General features: G+C 47.8%; 1 protein-coding gene across 1 annotated transcript in view; it reads left to right on the forward strand.

The window, feature by feature from the left end:
• LOC119385922 (uncharacterized) overlaps nt 1-14,450 on the forward strand; it is a 24,388-nt gene extending 9,938 nt beyond the window's left edge. The window contains exons 2-3 of the mRNA XM_037653286.2: nt 9,994-10,433; nt 14,076-14,450. Coding sequence (XP_037509214.1) covers nt 9,994-10,433; nt 14,076-14,106 — 471 coding nt within the window. The 3' untranslated portion in view covers nt 14,107-14,450. The remainder of the gene's footprint in view (nt 1-9,993; nt 10,434-14,075) is intronic.
• Nucleotides 14,451-20,677: the final 6,227 nt, after the last annotated feature.

The following is a 20,677-nucleotide window of genomic DNA, read 5'->3' on the forward strand; positions in this document are numbered from 1 at the left end:
TGCAGTCGTGTCATGCCACACGAATTTTGGCATACATCCCATTAACGAAACATCACAACGAGCTATGAGTCGTAGGCGGCTAGATAGATAGTAGATAGATCCGTTCAAAGTCGTAGAAGTGTTTAACAAATGCTTCGCATTTTAGTCGTTAAACTCAGATAGCAATGATGTTTGATGCATGTTTTGGAACTTCTGGAATATCACTCATGCTTCATACGACCAGTCAATCGACCCAGGAGTGCACCCTGATAAAGTTTGTTTGCACGTATAATTGTCTTGCCTGCGATAAAGCATGAATGAGGCATGATGCTTTCAGGGAATACATTAGAGCAAAAGGCCACGGTTATCACTTGTCACATTGGAATGTGCATAAAGGACAACTTTGTTTTCGATTTATTCTTTTCTTTCCAACTTCATTGTTTGTTTTAATCCTTCGTCATCGTGTCAATTTGCGCACTGACATGTGACACACCGTGCGCTCTCATTTTGCAGCATCTACCTTGGATGCAGTCAACTACCCTGACATCTTTCTCCCGCCATGCAACTGTGAGAACCCACCGAAGCACAGATTGTCAGGAAGTGAAAGACTTTCGGCAACAATTTTGCATTGCGCACTCTGCCGTCGCCTGAAAAGCAAAAGGTACATAAGCACTGTACTTCATATATGCATCAAGGCACAGTGAAAGCATATAAGGTACATTAACATCATTAGCTTGGATTAATTAGCTAGAAACGAATAAAATCATGTTAAGTTATACAATGACGGCCATATCATGTGACAGACATCTGCTAAGTGCAGTGTGTATGGTGAAGCACAGCGTTTTATGGTATTGAATGAATGGATAAATGTTTATTCCAGCAAAATACAGGAAATGGGCCTCAAGTGAAAGCGACAATGGTAGCTTGAGAAGTGCACAAGGCCCAGTAGAGCAAAAATAGAGACAGAGCCAGAAACGTTTGCACGTTCAAAGGCAAAACATATACGCATACAAAAAGAAGCAGGAAGACAAAGCAGAAGAAACGTGCACATTCAAAGGCAAAACCCTACGCCATCTGCAAAGTGACAAAATCAAAAGGGTGAACATTTACGCTAGTGAAACCATGAAAATCAGAAAACAGTGAAAACAGAAAGAAGGAACGCCATTCAACGGCATGGAAGGAATGCAACTTCATTGGTCGTATCAACAGTGAATTTGCCAAGCTACATGTGCATATTCTTAGCCATTAGGAGATGTGCAAGGCTAATTTAATCGCATTGATATAAGTCAGCTGTTGAGTCTGTTGAACCAGATTGTTGAATCATCTTGTTTATTCCCTCTCGTTAATTTGCTGTTTTGCATTATGTTGCCATAGTTTTCAAGGTCAATACATAGTATCATGACTGTTGACACAATTTGACAAGGTGAAAGCGCTGTTATTGTGCCCAGGCCTTAGTTTATCCTCACTAGAGTGCGCTGTTTATTTTTTGCCATGGTTCAGTGCCAAGTTGCCCAATCTTCACTCTAAACAGAGTAGTGCGGTTAATCAAGACCTTGCTAACATTCACAACCCTTTTAAAGTGTACTTATAATGATAACTTTACTGACATCAAAAACTACCCACATAATGGTAAACAGGCAAGAGTACACTTCTGGTGGTGTTTCGCATTTTTTTTACATCCTTTGTTTTTTTGCCCTGTGCACACGAAGTGAAACGCTCACAAGGAATACTTAGCAGCATCTCAATTTTGTATTTATTTCGTGTTTTGACAAAATGTCTGCAATAAGGATAGTCAAGTGCGAATCTTCGGTAAGACATTCATTTTTATGTATACAGAAATCTTAGTGGACTTCTTTTTTGTGTATTTTCAGGAATACACTTCTGGCAAAGCAGCAAGTGTTGCTTGCCCACCAGTCTGGTTCAAGTCAAGTGTATTGTGGGCATGAGTGTCGGCAGGATTTTGTCTTGGGGGTGCAAGGCGGCGTAACGTGTCGGCCTGGTGAGCAGGAGAGCATTGGTGTAGCTTGGGTGGGGTCAAGTGCTGGTGTTCTTGATGGCGGCAGGTGCCCTTTGTGCAAACCCCTGCCGACACCCATGATTGTGGGAACACCCTGATGTGCCTCACTTTACACATGTCGAACAGCTCGTACATCTTACCACATTTAGGCCAACACTGGTATTGATGCAGAGTGTTATGCGCAATACTGCGTGCAACCTTTCTGATATCGTGTGCATTTGAAAATTTCGCATTGTTTAAAAAGACGCTGAGTGGGCCCGTGTTATTCAGCAAACATAAGTCTTAACAGGGCAGTTGGGCGAGTTGGTGTATATTCATAGTTAAGAGGGTGCAAAAAATCACAGCACAGGAAATGAAGGGGACAGATGACGCGCTACTAGCAACTGAAGTTTAATCGAAACCAGAAAGATGTAAACACACAGTACGAAAAAATTACAAGACTAAACACTCACACATCCCAGAGGAATGAAGGGGCAGACAGGACAGTGCGCTACTAGTAACTGAAGTGTAATCAAAACCCAGAAAGATAAACACACATGACTAAAAAAGCCGCACATGTTCAACTTCAGTTGTTAGTAGTGTGTCGTTCCGTCCCTTTGTTGCTATGTGTTCTGATTTCGTTTTCACGTTTTCCTTACCTATGAACTGAACTCCTGACTGTTTCACAGTCTCTATATATGTGTGGTCAATTTTTATTCATCCTCATGGCATATCAAGTCCTAGGATCCAATGTGCAAAGCGACCAGTCACTATTTACAGGAATTTTTTTATTTAGTGCCTGTGATTGCCTAATTGCAAGTTGACGTTGCAGCCATGGTGCTTGGATTATTTTCATGTGGTAATTATGCGTAAGCCATCAAGTGAGGAATTAAGGATGAACTTTTGAGTTACAGATGGCACTAGCTGGCATAAAACATTGAAGCATGGCTGTACTTGTTATGCATTTAGAAGTATTGGTACATTGCAGTCATGTGATTATGCCGACAAGTTCCCAAGCACACTTCCAGAAATTTACGATGGCTTCCAGTATCTGTGAGTAATATGTACAGCAACATATGAGGCAACCTTGTAATTTTGTGGCATTGCTGAATGCTTTTATGCACCTTGGTAAGTGGACCTACAGTCAACACCACAGGTCTATTTTGGGCTTTTTTGTAGGAAACTCAACTCCAAAATCATGTGCGACATGTTTTGATGCCATAGGGCAAACTAATGCAATAAAAAACTGTACAACTGCCTGTCTACACGGTTTCATATTTCCTAAAAGTGATGCTAGCCTTATTGTACTAATTAGTTGCCTTCGTGTGTAGGCTGACACCAAGTTCCTTGGGTAGCTTATTTTTTTGGATTATACTTACATACTGGCACGGTGAAGTGCACTTACGTTAGATGCACCTACTTTCGTATTGCTTTACTGCTGTGAATTATGTATAGTGCTTAGGCTGTACTGTATATGTTGTTCCACGTGTTCAGTTTTGGGAGTAGGTTCTGTGCACGACGATGGAAATATATACCTATACCCTTACATTGACACGAGAAGTGCTGCTGTTTTGATTCCAATAAATGTTGCAACCTGGTTTTGTATCAATGAAGTATGACTACTTGTCGTGCATGCAAATTATGAAGAAATTGCAAAACAATGCTGAAACACTGCCTGCTCAATGTAACTGCTTGTGTTTTATTACCAAACACATTGAACAGATGATTCACAGATTATGACACATTGTAGAAGATAGGCAACAGAAAGACAGAAAGTCATCATTGTGTTCTAACGTAGATTGGGTGATCTTTTATCAATAGTAGCATAATTGAAGGTTGCTGTTGTATCAATAAAGTTTAACGTAGTGTGCAGGTGGACGAGGGAGGGCACATATGATAGTTTTTCCAGTTTTCTGCATGTTTGCTACAGTCCTCGCGTTTCTGTGTTACAATTGTGAAATTCTGAATTGCAAACAAGGCAACCTCTCTGCTGCTTCCTCAATGGAACAGCTGTTCCATTGAGGAAGAGGGTAATGCTTTTTTTAATGAGTACTGCATCATCTGTCTGAGGAGAGGGCCAAGTACACATGGACGTTCACAAGAGATAAGTGCAAGTACATTAACTTTTTTGTTTTGTGAGAGACCTGTCACTGGTAAACTGGGGAGGTTGTCCTTGACCTTGGGGCACGCGTTAGGCATTCGCTTTAACGCGGTGGCGTGATGCTTACCAATAAAAACTAATTAGTAAGAAATGTAGGTAGTATCCGAGTATGAAAGCAAATAAATACTGAATATGCGTTATAGAGAATCACTGAATGCCGTGCTAAAGCGTGCATTGCGAATAAGCGCTAATTGCGGAAATAGATAAGCGTTCAGCTGCTCAGAAGGCGCTGCTCGCGGCTGTACGCGCGCATTCAACGCACTTTATGTAGGCGCGCTACAATGTCCTTGTAACTCTGGAATTTCTGCGTGTGTAATTTTCCTATGCGAACGCAGGCGGTCCGCGCTAAAGGTTGCATTGCGAATAAGCGCTAATTGCGGAACAGATTTTATTCAGCTGCTCAGAGCGCGCTGCTGCCCCTGCGTGCAGCTCGCGGCAGTACGCGCGCATTAAATGCACTTAATGTAGGCGCGTTACAATGTTCTTCTAAGTCGGGCCTCTGCGTGTGTAACTTGCATATGAGAACGTAGGCGGTCTTCGAACCGCTCATAACACGCTGCCGCATCTGGACGCGCGCAGTTCGCGGCTGCAGAAATAACGAAAATTGCTCCCACAGCATACGCTCATGGAATGCACATACGTTCGCTCATCTGAAGATACCTTTGTCACGCTGGTATTCACGAATTTAGCGCGAACGAAGAAGGCACACGTTTATAATTTTTCTAGCGGCACGACACGGTGAACCGGAGAATTCGCAGCCGAGGGTGTTTACGTCGATCGGCTCGGCCTGCATGACGCCCCCACAAATTATGTATTTACCCTTCCGCAAGAGCAACCACACGTCGATGGTACAAGAACAGAAGTTCGAAGTTGTGCCGACGGGTTACCAGCCGCTTTGTACATACATTGGACATATATAAGCCCACGAAAAAAGCAAGCTTGCAAGTGGTGGCGCTGTGGGTAATGGTTATAGTGCTTGCTTTGAGTGCGTGTGGTCGCGAGTTCGATTCCTGTGTCGTGCGTACTTGTATGCAAATGTCATGTTTGTGCATAAATACTTTGATGTCCATTTTCTAATATGTCCTAGTGATGAATAGTACCGGAAATTGGCCGGTAAACGTAATATACTGCCTAAAATACTTTTTTTTTTTCATTTCGCGACCGCTCTAGGGCCTCGTATAAAAGGAGGCTGTAACAGCTCTCAAAAGAAGCAGAAAAACTCTCAATGCGCTCTGTTCAAGCCCTCAAAATGGCTTACATAAAAACACCAACTTTACCTCTAAAAGGAGGCTTTAAAAGCTCTCAAAAGAACCAGAAAAACTTCCAATGCGCTCCGTTCAAGCCCTCAAAATGAGTTCAATAAAAACACAAATTTACCTCCTTAGTTCCGTCTAATCACTCCCTTAAAGGATGTAAATAAAACCTCCTTTTGAACCTCGTTTTGAAGGGGGTTTTGCGTAGTACCTTTTGGATGCACGTTATGCGTCGAGCCCGAAACTCCCTAAAAGGCTCAAACCCGTTTGCAGTGCACTACGATGGTAACGTCTGATACAAGGGGAAATTAGGTACACCTCCACGTTCGATCCCGGCCGCGGCGGTCGCCTTTTCGATGGAGGCGAAATGCTAGAGGCCCGTCCACTGTGCGATGTCAGTGGACGTTAAAGAACACCTGATGGTCGAAATTGCCGGAACCCTCCACTACGGCGTGCCTCATAATCATATCGTTGTCTTGGCACGTAAAACCCCAGATATTATTATTACTCAATACACCTGAGTTAGACAGTTACCGAGTGGTCTGCGAACACACACACAAACACACACACACACACACACACACCACACACACACACACACACACACACACACAGAGAGAGAGAGAGAGAGGGGGGCAGATGCCAACCCCTGCCCCTCCTTGCAAACACACACTCGCTCGCGCATGGCACGGGTATGTACACGCTGTCATTGTTATCATAACATTTATTAACCCTTCAGAGCGGTCATGCCAAACAGTTCGTTATTTAGTACACGATTGAGTACACGCAGCGTTCCTCGCATCTCGGGCGCGTGAAAATGTCGCGTCACCGCGGGGATGCCGCGCGATGCGATCTCGAGGCTCAAGCCATCTGCTTGCGCGCCGACGAAGACACCCCGCTGTGAAAAAACGCCGCTCAGGATTCGCACGAACACATATCGTTGATATATGGGTGAGCTCGAAGCGTATACGTGGTGCGCCTGTGCGCGTGGTTTGGCTTCAAAGGTCGCCGCTGTCGTCACTCTCGAAGCGCGCGATCGCATGCAGGTATCCGGCGCTGCTCTTCGGCGAGCAAACATGGCGCCGTACGCGAGAAAAAAATCAAGGTTATAAAAGTGCACGCATGAATGCGGGCAAGAAGCTGGAGCTATACAAAGAAATAGGGTTGTCGTGCGCATACGCGTATCTACCACAAATGTTTCCTTTTGCGCGTAGCATGGGGTGCAGGTTCGCGTATAATCGCTAAGCAAAGTGTTACATCCGTTCTGGGCCTTGTCCTTTTTCTCGAATAATAATCTTCATCCATCTTACGTGAATTTACTTTCTCGAACTCTGCGCTCTCGACACTCTCGTGAAACAACTACACGCGTGTTAAGCGGGTCATATCATCTCTGACAAGGAAGTAGCGAGCGTGGTGTGCTAAAATAGGGAAGTGAACTCAATAGTTGATAACGACTATTGCTTGGTGAGAGACAAGCCTAAAGGTTATAAACTGCGAGTGCACACGCTCTGGATTGCCGTTCCAGGCCTCGTATGCACCGAATCATGTCGGCCTCCCCTGTGCGCTCGTCAGCCGTTGCGCATGGAGAGACGAAAAATAAGATTTCGCACATACGCATGGCACCATACTAATCCGAAGTGCGAACCGACATAACGAATAACGGAATGGTCACCGTCATAGGCGTGCGCAGGGTTCCCCTTCGGGGAGGGGCGAAGGTTCGTCGCAGCGCCCCCCCCCCCCCCCCCCTCCCAATTATGTCAATGTATGGCGCTGACATTGCGCCCCCCCCCCCCGAGTCGCAGCGCCCCCCCTCCTATAATATCAATGTGTGGGCTGACGTTGCGCCCCCCTGCCCCCCCCCCCCCCCCCCCCCCCCGTGCGCATGCCTGTGGTCACCGTCAAATACTTAAAACCGCCTCCAACAAAACCGACATTTAAAATGGGCTGTGGCACGATCTGCCATGGCCTCCTACAGATGTGCGCTGAACCTATCGGCACTAGTGCGCATGCGCGCGTCTGCCTGTACGCCTCCGGCACTCATTTGTGGACGGCATCGTTACGACTGCATAACATTCCTAGGCTTATCTCTCTCTTTTTTTTCTTTTTTTTCCGTTCTGTCCAGTATTGCGTTCGGCTAAAATCTCGTTGATACTATTCTGCATAATACGTTTTTCAACCTAATACGTTTCTATTTTTACTCCCGGCCAGCATCCCTTAGAAATAATGCATTTTCATGCGCTTAATACGATCACATTTTTGCTCAAAATTGGATAATACGACCGCGAAAGTGGCTCTTGCGATATATCTAAAAATACTACGTTTATTCTTCGGTATATAGGTCAAACCGCGTTCCAACAAGCCGCGATCTGCACGTTGCGTAGCCGCTGAGGCCACAGCAGCGTCGGTTTTGCGGCGAAGAGATCGCTGCCAGGCGCGCTCACTGTGTCCAGCGATGAAAGGAAGAAAGGGCATCGCAATTTGACCAGCTACTTCAATGTTGCTCAAAAAAACTTCACAGAAATTATGATTTATGGCATAGTGCATACCTTGCAAGTGTACTTGTATTAGTAGCCCCAAGAGATTTTACAACGGGCTCTAGAAATGCCGCTCTTCCAGCTTTCGCTGTGACTGTGCTGCGCTTTCAGCGCGGGCCTGGCGTTTTTATTAACCTCTTTGGTTAATACGATTTTAGGGGCGAAGCACCTTACGGTCTCAGCGTGTCGGCGTGCATCGTCGTCTGCTGTCGGGACGGTCCATTTGCTTGAGCGCAAGAGAGGGCGCCACCGCCTCAGCGCTCGCCGTTTGGCGAGAGAGAGCGAACGGCGCGCAGTGACTATGGAAACGCTCTTTCATCGATGAAAGCTGAACTACCAGCTCGCAAGGAACGAGAACGCGCTCTCGCCCGCGAGAGACAACGCCGACGCAGGCAGTGTCAGCTAGCGAGTTTCTTGATTGAAAAAACCGACTGCTCGCGCTGCACAACCGTTCACCGGCCACCGCGCACTGGACCTTGACCTGCAATGCAGTGCCGGTGGGAGATATCTCTTGTGCGCAGTTGAACAATAAAGATTCTCAGCGTGCACGTTAACTAAAAGCGGACTGCGGGTCTCTGTGTCTAATCTCTCTTCTGTCTCTCATTGTCCACTAGCAGTGCTTTTGCTGTGGTAAACACCGGCGCACACTGCATGCCTCGCCCTCCACAGGTTTCACGTTGGTGGAGCTGAAGTACCCTTCCCTACATGCTTTTTGCATAATACGTCTTATTTTCCGGTTCCCGTGAAAAAAGGTATCAACGAGATTACACTGTACTCAACTGTATGCAGGGATCCGATGCTGCTGTAGTGATGTTGACAATTTGTCTGTTGTTCTGACAGATGTTTTGAGGGGATTGATGATACAACAACCCTATACCTACGTACAAGACTGCAAACGTCCTGTGGCCGCGTCTGAGAGATAGAGAGCTCAAGATATATAACATGTATTCTCGGCCTGTGTTATTACAGATCATGTGGAAAACGATGCAAAATGACTGACGTCGAGCTTACGTATCTTCGGCTATGTGTCAGTGAAAGCGAAGCTCGTCACAGGCGTCAAACGAAGCTGACAGTTGTTGTAAGCGAAGTGGTGATTAAGCGACGATGATGCCTGATCAGGAGTCTTGCATGTTGTTGAAACAGACGTGAGGTTCCGGTTGCGCGGTGACCTTTTAATCACCGACGCTCTCGGGAAAGACTGCAGTGTTCTACATCGGTGCACTTTCATTCGGCGCTTAGTGTCCGCTCGAGTGTTAGACTCTCGCATTGTAACGTGTGCTGCTTCAAGTGAACGAACAGCGATTGTCCGCAATGGGCGGACTACGACTTAGCGCCATGGCCGTTTACTACGCCAACACCAATGACAACACAATGCGGTACACGTTCAGTCTTTGATTATTTCGTGCGTAGTATACGTCACATGCAGCTACTCATTGCGAGAGTGTACAGCGTTCATCAGTTCGGCTGAATGGAAATTTCGCCGTTGGTGTGGAAGTTGAAAAACTGTCGCGATGGCTCAATGCCTTCGGACACAAATGGACGCCGTACCACTGCCGGACGTGAAATGGTCATAGATCGAATAAGTGGGCGAACATTGATACGGAATACGAGAGCTTCCTGGAAGATTGCGTGTATGAGCAGGAGAGGGAGCAGACGCCTAGACACCCCTCTGGAGATCTAGCCTGTGACGACCATATTAGCACGGTGTACGCCACGTGCACGAGGCACAACGGCATGATTAAAATCTAACCACACTGTTACATGACGTTTAATCTCCCTGTAATATCAGCCCACACCGTGCAGATACAGTTCGCCTTGCCTGGCATATGACACACGGCACGCGTGAGCGAGTCGGCATCTGAGAGCCTTACGCTGCGGTACGAGTGTAACGGACGCCCTCTCACACTCAAAAGAAGAAAAGAGCGCGAAAGATAGCGCCTACTTGTACCGCACGCGACCCGCCGCGCCTATTCGTAGGAGGCCGCACTTGTACGATGAAATCAGAATCATAGAGAGAGAGAGAGAGAGAGAGAGAGCTCTCTTATCGGCAACGTGGAGGATCCTAATCAGATAAAAAAAGATGGAGGAAGGCGGGCACGTACGTCGTCGAGCCGCGCCGTGGCAGGTGTCGCTGCCGCCCACTACAATGTATGCTCCGTCGGACCACCTCCGTTCGGCGCGCGCGCCAAGACGCGCGGCTGCTGCGGCCGCAACTCCGGCAGCCGGCGGCAGCTGACATCTCGGCGGGAGGTTCACATCGACCGCGGTAGGCACGTGACCCCCGGCGTCTGCACCGGTGTGCATGTGTGCCGGCAGCCGGGCCCACACGACGACGGGCTGCAGTTTCGGCCCGGAGTCCGAACGCGCCGGTTGGGCTCCTGGTGCGCAGCTTGGCCTGGCCGACCGGCACGCATGCTCGCTCCCCTAGCCTGCGGACTCCCTTGCACGTGGCACGAGGACAGAGCAAGGATCCAGTTCTCCCGCCTTTACAAGCCGCCGTCCGCACAAAGGTGGGTATCCCTGTACCGAATCGTGCGCTCGAGAAGCGCCTCAAATCGTAAGGGCCTAGTATACGTATACCGTGGGTATAGTTTGAAATGGAAGAAGACAAAAGCAGACGTGCATTCTTTCGCGCGTTGATATATACGAAGTTGCTGGACCATAAAAGGCAGCGCGTCTTTATAGAATCCGTAATGTACCGTCCATAACTGAAGCCCCACAAGACAATATCATGCTGCGTTATCTTCGGGTTCATAACGGCTGGGCACGTCCCGGCCCATCGTTCCAAATTTGGCAACTAACCCTTCTCTTTCCCCGAAATCGAAAGGCACCGCGGGCCGTTGACTGGTTCTTCGTCCGCTGCTCCTTTGAGTTGGCCATTTCTATTCCATACGAATGAAATTGCGAAACCAACGTGGGCTATAATCGCATACGCCCTCGGCGATCCTGATTTCGTCGCTGCGCGCAACACGCCGAGATTAGTGCGCCCGCCGCAGGTTCAGGCCATATCGAAGATAATCACTGCACCTCGGAGACTCAATGCTTTCCTCGAGTACCACTGTAAACGCGCAGCGCGAAATCTCAGCGGTCCTGGACGGGTAAAGTAAACCGCGGTTGTTGTATCTGGGCTCGCGTGATCGCGTTCGCAATGCGACATGAATTACGACCGTCGCCCCCGAATGAATTGTTTCCTTTCATCAAAGCCCGTTGTCCTCAACTCCGTATCTGTCGTATCAGGTTGCTCTTCTATGCTGCAAACATTGTTTCTTTTTTCTCCTCTCCTGGTGAAAGTTCAACGAACGCCCATACACGGGTACGTGTGCTCATATGACTCATATGCCACGTTAACTCCATGGCCAGAGCACGAAAGCTAACAACAACGCTCCATCTCCTCCCTTCGAATGATAGCTCACTTCCTTCAGTCTCTATTTTAATCGCGCGATGCTTCGTGAAAGGGCGCGCGCTGTAAGATTGCAAGAGTTTCTCCCACTTTGAGAAACGCTTCGTAACGACGCTTATATCTGGGACAAATAAATGCCCACCGCCTTGCAGCCGAAGTTCCAATTATCTGTGAAGGAAGCACCGAGGCATAACCTTCGCGCATACCACGATATCTAGACCTCCTTTGCACCATCGGCCATCTGTTCTGTATGTTATGTAGCCGCAGCAAGCGTGTCGAATTAAATTACTATAAATTTCTGGATCTGCCTTTAAAGCATATATGCTGAAGTTCCTCCTCAACAACACTAGCGCAGCGCAGCTATGACTATGACAGGCGGCGCTTCAATCCGATCGGTACTCGTTGTTCCCACATTTTGAAAGAATTTGTGATGGGCAAACGCGAAATAGGGATCCTCAGGCCATGCCTACTATTGGTGTTACGTAGCGGGACTTGGGTATTTCCAGACGAATAGCGACTGTAATTGATACGCCTCTTGCTTGTGAAAGTAAATCTTTCAAGGCCCTCTCCGAGCCGAGTGAAGCATGCTACGAAGGACAGCAGCAAAGTACGGCGGCCCTGCGGTCACCGGCAGTGTCTGCAGCACACGCAAACGTGCGGATACCCCTGCAGACGTGACAATAAGCTTGACCGACCGATTTTCGCGCTCCGGCCGTAAAGTGCCTTCGCAATGGTCAAAATAAAAGCAGGGCCTCGCTTCCTATATCTGGGCGGGCGTCGTCGTCCTTCTCATCATCATCGAACCACGGCCGGGCGAGTCCCCAAGCGCACCATGCGTCGCGTGCCAGTGAGCGGACCGCTGGCGTGAGCCCTCGGCCGGGTCATGGAATATTTAATAGCCCCGAATTTCGGGCCACGATAAAGGCTACGAGGGGGAAGGGGGGCACACCCAATCGAGGCGCGCTGCTAAACGCTGCCGTCGTCGTCGCCGCGCTGTGCTTGCCTTCATCACCCGCCGCCGGCTGGACTTGAGCGCGCGCTGACGTCAAAGAGTGCGCGCGAAGCGCCTCCCCCCAACTCCAGGCGCTGTGCTCCCCCGGAACAATGCTTCGGTCCGTACACCGCAGCTGCGAAAGAAGCACGGTGACGACGTCGGCCTGCAGACGCGACACAGCTCGCGAGGTGTACGCCGGTGTTGCCTTGTTTGTCCCCTCCGCTGACGAGAGGGACCCATGACTCCATATGCCGGAAGAAGCAGCGAGTCGAGCGATAACAGCGAGGTTTGTTCTTGTTCTTGTTCCCAATTCAGTAACTCCTAAACACTGTGGGGGAAGTAGATCGAGCAGTCTGGCGGTATGGGAAAGTTGGTTGGTTGGTTGCTCCTCAGATACTTGACTATGTCCCGGGATAGCTGCCCTTCTTCGTTGCTTTCTTCTTCTTTTTGCTCTGTTACTAGGTGTCATAGTCCCACGCGAGCTTCCGGTATAGGCTTAGCGAAGAGCGTGAATAAACGAGTCCGTATTGAATTGCATACCGAATTACAGCGGTGGCATAACAACAATGGCGGCCGCCAATGACGTAACGTATGCCGGATCCGTGCAGTGCGGCTCTTCCTTGGAAGAGTTCAGCTTTGCTACAGGAACACGGGGTGAGTCAGTGTAATCGGGTCTGTATCCACATATCCACGTTAAAGGAACGCGAAACAAAAGAAGAAATTGACCTTAAGTTAGCGATTTCTGCAAGTCAGCTTTGCGCCGTGGCCTTCGAAGCTGCGCTTGGCATTATTGGCCTTGCAAATGGAGCGAGAGGAGGCCTTCCGGTGTTCACTGCAGCTGGCAGCGGGGGGAGAAGGTTGAGCTTCGTCCTTCTCGTTACGCGTTGGCAGAAGAAGAAAGAAAGCATCTTTACCTCGGCTGGTTTTTCTTCCTCGCTTTTATTCTGCACGTAGGACTTCACTCGTCCAGCCATACAGTCCTTCCTTTTAGAGATGAACAACTTGCTTTGACCGGTTAGTGCAACCATAACGTTTGTGTATCGCAAGGAAATTATTTTATCCCTTGATGAGCCGAATGTTTTTTTTTTCCTTTTTATTTGACGAACGTATTAGAATGGGGAATGTACAGAAATCGCGCTGGATTCGGCTTGCGGAGATTAAGGGCAACCGATCATTTCTGGATATTGGTCCTTCCACGTACACACATGCAGCAAGCTTAAATCGGCGGACGTTGACGTCATCCATGGTGCATGACGCTGGGACTTCTTTAAATAAATGTATGAACTTATAACAAATGAGCCACTTGAATTTCTGTCATGTGACGACGGCGACACCTTCCGAGAACGCCGCGTCAGATTATTTTCCCACTCTGTTTTAAAGTAAAGGTTGTAGACAAGCCTACACCTTGTAGCTGCTACACCGAGGCGTAAGCGCGCGTTGGCGAATGGGAATATCGGAATCAAGTAGCCCTGGCAGTCATCCGGAGAACTTCAATTAAATTAGCGATCGCTGCTGTGGCCATCTCGCCCCCCCAAAAAAATGTAGTTCACGTAGTGATGCCCTCCTGCACATAAACGAATGGTACGTCGATCCACTTATCTTTAAGGTGCCCCGTTGCATCTTCCCAAGTGTTCAGCTCTACAGCATGATCACTACGTCCCTTATACATAAGGAAGCACTGACCCCACCCATCTGTATAAGCTCAGTCTTTTATTGTTCTTCGCTTCAATTGCCGTTATTCCTGTATCGTCATTGCAGAGGAACGGCAACGCAGAAACGTGGACGATAAGAGGACCACCGAAGAGGACTTATCGCCGAAGGAGGCGCAAGGCCTTCGACAGTTTCCACATCGTCTTCACGTTCCCGAGGACGTCTCCTTTGGACTTCTAAGCCTGCGACCACGGTCACCCTTGCGGGGACAACGCACGCCCTGGGGCTGACTCGAGCTGCCCGTGCAAAACTGGAACCTTTGCGTTGTTTTGTTCGTTCGGCTCGAGTTAGGAACCGGCGTGGAAGCGCCGTTGGATATAAACCGACACGCCCTGTCAGCGTCCCTCTCGCCCTGCTTGCCCTCTCCCGTCTCGCTTGAGGTGCTTCCCGAAGCGTTCAATAAAGTTTCCTGTAATTTTTTTGTTCGAACTAAGGCTCATACGTGTGCTGCACTTTCCACGTAGGCGCATTCCAGGCTGATAAATGCCAGATGACGTATCGTCCGTCTATAGAATATGCAATGTTCCTGTCTTCTGTCGAGGGTATTTCCATAGACCTATACGCAGATATAGGACGAAATAACAATGTTATACAGAAATATGAGGACACCGCGGGAGCTATGACACATTGAACTTAATGGCTAGTCAAAGCCACATTGGTCGAACCTTAACAGGTCGTATAACAGGCGGACTTAAGGGCACCTGGAATAACCCACGAAGAGACGGCGCTCACGCCAAATTCAAACAGGAACCAAGGACGCCAAACGATATTGTTTCCGTGCGTTGCACGAGACGATGCTTAAAAGTAGGCCTCATAAGTTGTATAGAACCCCCACGTGTTGAGAGTCTCAGAGGCTACACGGAAATAGACATACATTTTGCAGGTTAAATATAGTCGACGTTGCAGAAATGTATAGTGTATGGTTACATAGTTCGCTATAGAGAGACATTCCTGCTCTTACGCAGTATCGTCGACAATGCACGCGACCTCAAATAATAAGATGAGTTCTATGTCGATCGCCTCAAAAAAGAAATGGATTCACGTTCTCGTCCTTTTTCTGACGTACGGATACTAGCACTCATCCACATGATAACTGCGAGCTCGGCTGAAGCATTACTAAGAAGTACGCCGGCGAAATTCCCGGTATGATAGGGAAACATGGAGTAAAGAGGCCTTTAGAATTGCTCCACTGGCGTATGGGGGGGGGGGGGGGGGTGTTCAAACCCCTTCTGCTCCGAAATTTTTCACTTTTGTATACACGCACACATACAAACGTACGCACGAACATACGCATCCCCGAAAAAGAAAGCTGTCTGGCTACGCCCCTGATTTGCTCGCATTAAGCTTGGAAAGAAGCTGGTACCCCTGTTCACAAAAAACGTTCTTGCGCTACAATTATTCATAAGACCAAATTTTTAGCCAATCCAATCCTGACACTGGGCCTACCAATAGCGAAAGCGGTCAGCCAATGAAAAAGCAAACTTACTCTATCTTGCCATCAAGGTGAACGTTGAATGAAAACAACGATGACTACAAGCCTCACAGGTTTTTCTGAATTAAGTGCGCGAGCAGAAAGTTTCGCCACGCACTTCCAGTGTGTCTCAGTGAAGACGATCTTTAATATCCTTAACGTAATTGTTTCCTTCCTGTATTTGTACTGACCATATTGTGCGGGCGAATCGAATGACCAGGTCGCGTTTTTTCCCCGTAATGCGTCACCGCGATGTTCCGCAATATGTGACGTCCAGCAGGCTCGCTACGTTACAGGCCGTATTCTCTTACGTCATCAAGACTTCCGTTTAGTCTCACAGTCAGGGCATTGAAAAGCTGCTTTTTGATCTCGTCTGTTTATTTACACAAGCACTATGGAATTTTGAAATCGCACAACAAAGCGGCCGTCGTTGACGGCACGTGAACATTCCGTAAAAGGCGAACGATGTTGCCAATACAGAGCGCCTCTCCCATGTATACGTTAAAGCAATTTAACAAACAAGTTAACTCATAATTAATTATCTTTTCTATCGGGCAGTCCGGGCTCGGACTTCTGATAACAGCGCCATTCATGTAAGGGCTGGAAGCAACTCGCCTTAGCAACGTTTACCAATGTTCGCATTTGGAAGCGGTGCGTAGCGTTTGAAAAAAGGAGCCATGCATGTGATAACTCTGTGAACGTTTTGAACAATATCTATTTTATCGAAAAGGCCTTAAGAATGTTAATAATAGCACTAGTCTGTGTTTTGCAAGCAGCTTGGAACACTGTACGCTGCTCTCTGTTTCACTGTCTGCGCCTCTTAAGGGGAGGTAATAATAATATCTGGGGTTTTACGCGTCAAAACCACGATATAATTATGAGGCACGCCGTAGTGAAGAACTCCGGAAATTTTGACCACATGGCATAACGTGGACTGACATCGCACTGTACGCGGGCCTCTATAGCATTTCACCTGCATCGAAATGCAACCGCCGCGGCTAGGATCGAACCTTCGACCTTCGGGTCAGCAGCCGAGCTAAGTAACCACTGTAAACCGAGGCGGACTAAGGGGAAGTGCTTTCCACACACAAATACATCAGAGTTCAGACAACAAACAACATACCGATATCACAGCTTCCCGTGATAAGACGACACACTCGCGTGTTTTAATAACGTTTGTGAACCCTGTTCGCGCTCGTACGTGTTTGCACGGTTGCTATGTATACCACGGAAACGTATCTGTGAACAGAACGCGGCTGCTCGCGGTGGTTGACACTCGGGTCGGATGTGCAGGGCGGCGAGAAACGAAGGCGGCATGCAGCGGTATACCGCACGAAGAGCACTTCGATATGGGTCAAACGTGAGGCAGCTTCAAACGTGGCAACGTAAAACGAGGATCACTGAGGGCCCTGGACCAACAACCTGCGATCAAACGTCGGTGTCCTGTCTTCAAAGTCAGACGGAAAAGAAACGGGCTGCACTTCAAATACGAAGAAACAGCTTGTTCCTTTACGTATATATATGGCTCAGTTTTTCACTGCTGAGAGCCTTCTCAAAGGCTTCTGGCTCGTAGCTTTTTACTGCTTCCGTTTGGATGCGTGCTTCCGCCGTATGCATGTAGTGACCCATTAGGATGTTTAAGCGATGTCGGTAATACCGTACCATTTACGCTATGGTAGCACCGTTCCAGTTAGCGTATACCACGATCCGAAAGCGTTTTAGCTGCACGAGTTGCTCGATGCGTACGGTAGCGTGATGAATTGCGAGAGTAGCTAATAGAGGTCTTGCAGACTAATATAGTTTCGTACCGACCACGAGGGTATACAGTCATAGGCGTGCGCAGGGTTCCCCTTCGGGCGGGGGGGAGGCGAAGGTTCATCGCGGCGCCCCCCTCCCTATTAAGTCAATGTATGGGGAAGACTTCGCGCCCAACTCTTCTAAGGTGACTAGGGGGGGGGGGGGGGGGAGGCGCCCCTTCTGCGCACGCCTATCGGTACAGTACTGCCGCACTTATACCACACGGAAAGACCGCAAAGCTAAAATATTCTACTTGCGTGGAAACAGAAACTGTGGCCGGTTGTGATGCCGATTAGGATCTACATCGCAGAGGCTCAGCTTAAAAGGACACAGGAACACTTTTTCCGTAATACGTAAAGTGGTCGTTCACCGTTACCGCAGCTGTTGTCTCCAACAGGGACGGCTCCGATAGTAATAATAACAATATCTGGGGTTTAACGTCCCAGAACCACGATATGATTATGAGGGACGCCGTAGTGGAGGGCTCCACCTGGGGTTCTTTAACGTGCCCCTAAATCTAAGCACACGGGCCTCAAACATACAGACAAGCAACGTCAACACCAGACAGCTCAGGACAGCACACAGTGGTGGCGGTGCGAACGCGCCTCGAATGTCAGTATAACGGGTGCAGCAATAACACCGGGATATGTAAAGTTTCTTAAAAAACACTAAAATGTAATGCGCGAATGGCAACGAAATTCTGTCTCTCCACTACCTATTTACTTGCTATGAAGGAGTGATGTGGCCAGTATCGATATTTTGAGAACTTCTTGAACTAAACCAGGGGCCAAGCCAGAAACTTTTTTCAGGGGGGAATGGGGGGGGGGGGGGGGGGGGGTTTAACCACACTTCATGTATTTTCGTGTGTGCGTTTGTATGTATTTGAGTATATATACACACGCAAAATCGAAAATTTCGGGGAGGGAGGAATTGAATCCCTCCCCCCATCCCCCCCCCCCCCCGGCTGCGCCAATCGACTGAAGACTTAAAAGGGCGCCCGAAAAATTAAAATTAAAACGTTTTGTAACCTGCCTAACTTATATTACCTTCAAGTTACCATGCCTGTATGCCGTACAAAAACTTCACGAGCACTTTATAGCGTGTAAATTTTATTACGCATACAACAGACATTTATCCAATTCATCTTCCGAAAGATTAAAGTAGGGCGTCAACGGTAACAAGCAAAGAGCTACAAGAAGTTAATGCCGTCTCCCCTTAGATTGTTACACAAACGCACCCCTCGTTTCGCAGCGATATCAACCGTTGATCAGTCTGCTGTTATCCACGTCTAAATCTCTCTATATACACCGTTTCACACATTTCATACATTATGTGCAACGCTGTGGAAGCTATATGCAAGAAGTTCGGTCAGAAAAATGTGTAAGTCCGTGCATCTCGCACTTGGATTTCGTCGTTCAAAACGTGGCTTCCGCGAATGGCACCGGCTGCGCACCGCCGGAACTAACCGCGGAGGCCACGATACCAAAATAAAGAGACGTACGCTAAGCGATCCGGAACAACTCATCGATAACCGTATAAACAAAGGGGTTTCTTTATTCTGAGGCGCAAAGTATCTTCATTTATTACTCAGTCTAAAAATGGAAAAAAAATTAAAATATGCGGTAAAATCAATGAACTATTTCTTAGTTCGAACGCATCTACAACAAGAAGTCTCGCTAGCTTTCATAGTGTTGCACCTGACGTATGAAACGGAGTACAGAAATTATATACACTTGTAAAGCCTTCTTTTTTTCTTTTTTCTGCTGCCCGCTATGCGCGAACGAAACCTTCCGCAGTTGCGCTGCTTGCATCGGGGAGCGCGCTTGAAGTGCAGAGTTTGCGCGAGTGCTGAGATCGCAGCTGCGCCGCAGCGAAGCGGCACAGCTTGCGTGACATCTTATTCTTTTTTCGCAAAACGTCTTGCGAACAGAGAAACGAGTCCAGAGCAAAACAAAGCGTCAGAGAGAGAGAGAGAGAAAAGCCTGTGCGCGGTTGAACAATGGTTGATCGAAAATCAAAGCCGCGCACTGCAACCCGCTGATGGAAAAAATTTAAAGCGACGCTCAGAAGAAACAGTATTGAATTTAGTCCACTTGGTTTATCAGGACTATATAGATGCATTCAATCTAAAAGAAATCGTCTATTACTAGAAAAACAAAAGGCACAAAAGTAAGAGGAACGCTCTAGGACTGGACGCGGTAGCTCCGATCTTTTGCTTTTTTTACAGGTTCTGCAAAACAAATGTTTATTTGGCACAACAAAGTTACATTAATGAAACCAATAATCGTTCTCCATGCGTCTTTACGTATATATATATATATATTATAAATCGCTATCTTTCTGAATTTGGACTTCTCTATAAATTGTTTGTTGTTTTGTTTTTGTTTTTTTTTTGTCTTTGTACCGCGCACTTAAACTTTATCTTTAACTCGCAATGTCTGACGTGTAAATACCATATTTTTAATTTTTGTAACATTTTACATAACCACTCGATTCATGGCCGATCTTCAACTGTGGTTGAGAGACACAGATGACTAGGCGAACAACAACAATAGCAACAACGATGACGACGGCAGCAACAACAAAAGCAGTTCCATTATTCTAGTTTCTATTCAGGATAACCACTCAGCTGTCCGGTCTGAATGTACGAGTAAATAATTATTGCACTCTTGCCTTTATATGCTCGCTTTTCTTTCCTGTTTAATCATTCGTTAATAGTCGAAATATTTAAAACTTCGTATGAACAATTCCTGGCCCTGTGTGGGCACGAGCCATGTAGGAAGAAAATCATCGTCAGCATCAGCTCAGAGGGTATATGGCTTTCTACAAATGAACACGAGGTAACACGTGCACGCGCATTCGAGCAATCAAACAGCTCCGCAAGGGAAATGCTCCACTCATATGCGAAGGAGGTAAGTCCGGGAGTTCATCGCTCAAGACGTTCGTAGAAAAGTATCCGCAGCCCAACGAGTTGACGTCTTTCGAACACTGTGGTCCGATCGCGCGCTGACGTCAAAGAGACGCTTGCAACTCGCTGCCGGGCGTCGAGAGTCAAGCTTCCATATCGTTAGCCGTATGCCTATATGACTGCCATCTCCTCACCTAGCTTAACGAAAAGGTCCGAGGCCACCGTTTAAATATATTATTATTTCTCTCTCGCCCTCGCTTAGCTTTGTAGCCGCGTCAACTACAGTCCGCTAGGGTCCGCTAGACGACAAACATGGCGCCATGTTTGTCGTCTAGCGGATCCTAGCAATTCGGAGTTTTCGCACTCGAGTACGGATTCCCTCGCAACCCAGTGTGCCGCTTCGGCAGGTTAAACGCATAGTTTTAGAGCGCCTTTCGGTCCATCTCGCGTCTAAACGGCGGCGACAATGACGCA

The sequence above is a fragment of the Rhipicephalus sanguineus genome, chromosome 3, assembly GCF_013339695.2.
Source record: "Rhipicephalus sanguineus isolate Rsan-2018 chromosome 3, BIME_Rsan_1.4, whole genome shotgun sequence".
NCBI lineage: Eukaryota > Metazoa > Arthropoda > Arachnida > Ixodida > Ixodidae > Rhipicephalus > Rhipicephalus sanguineus.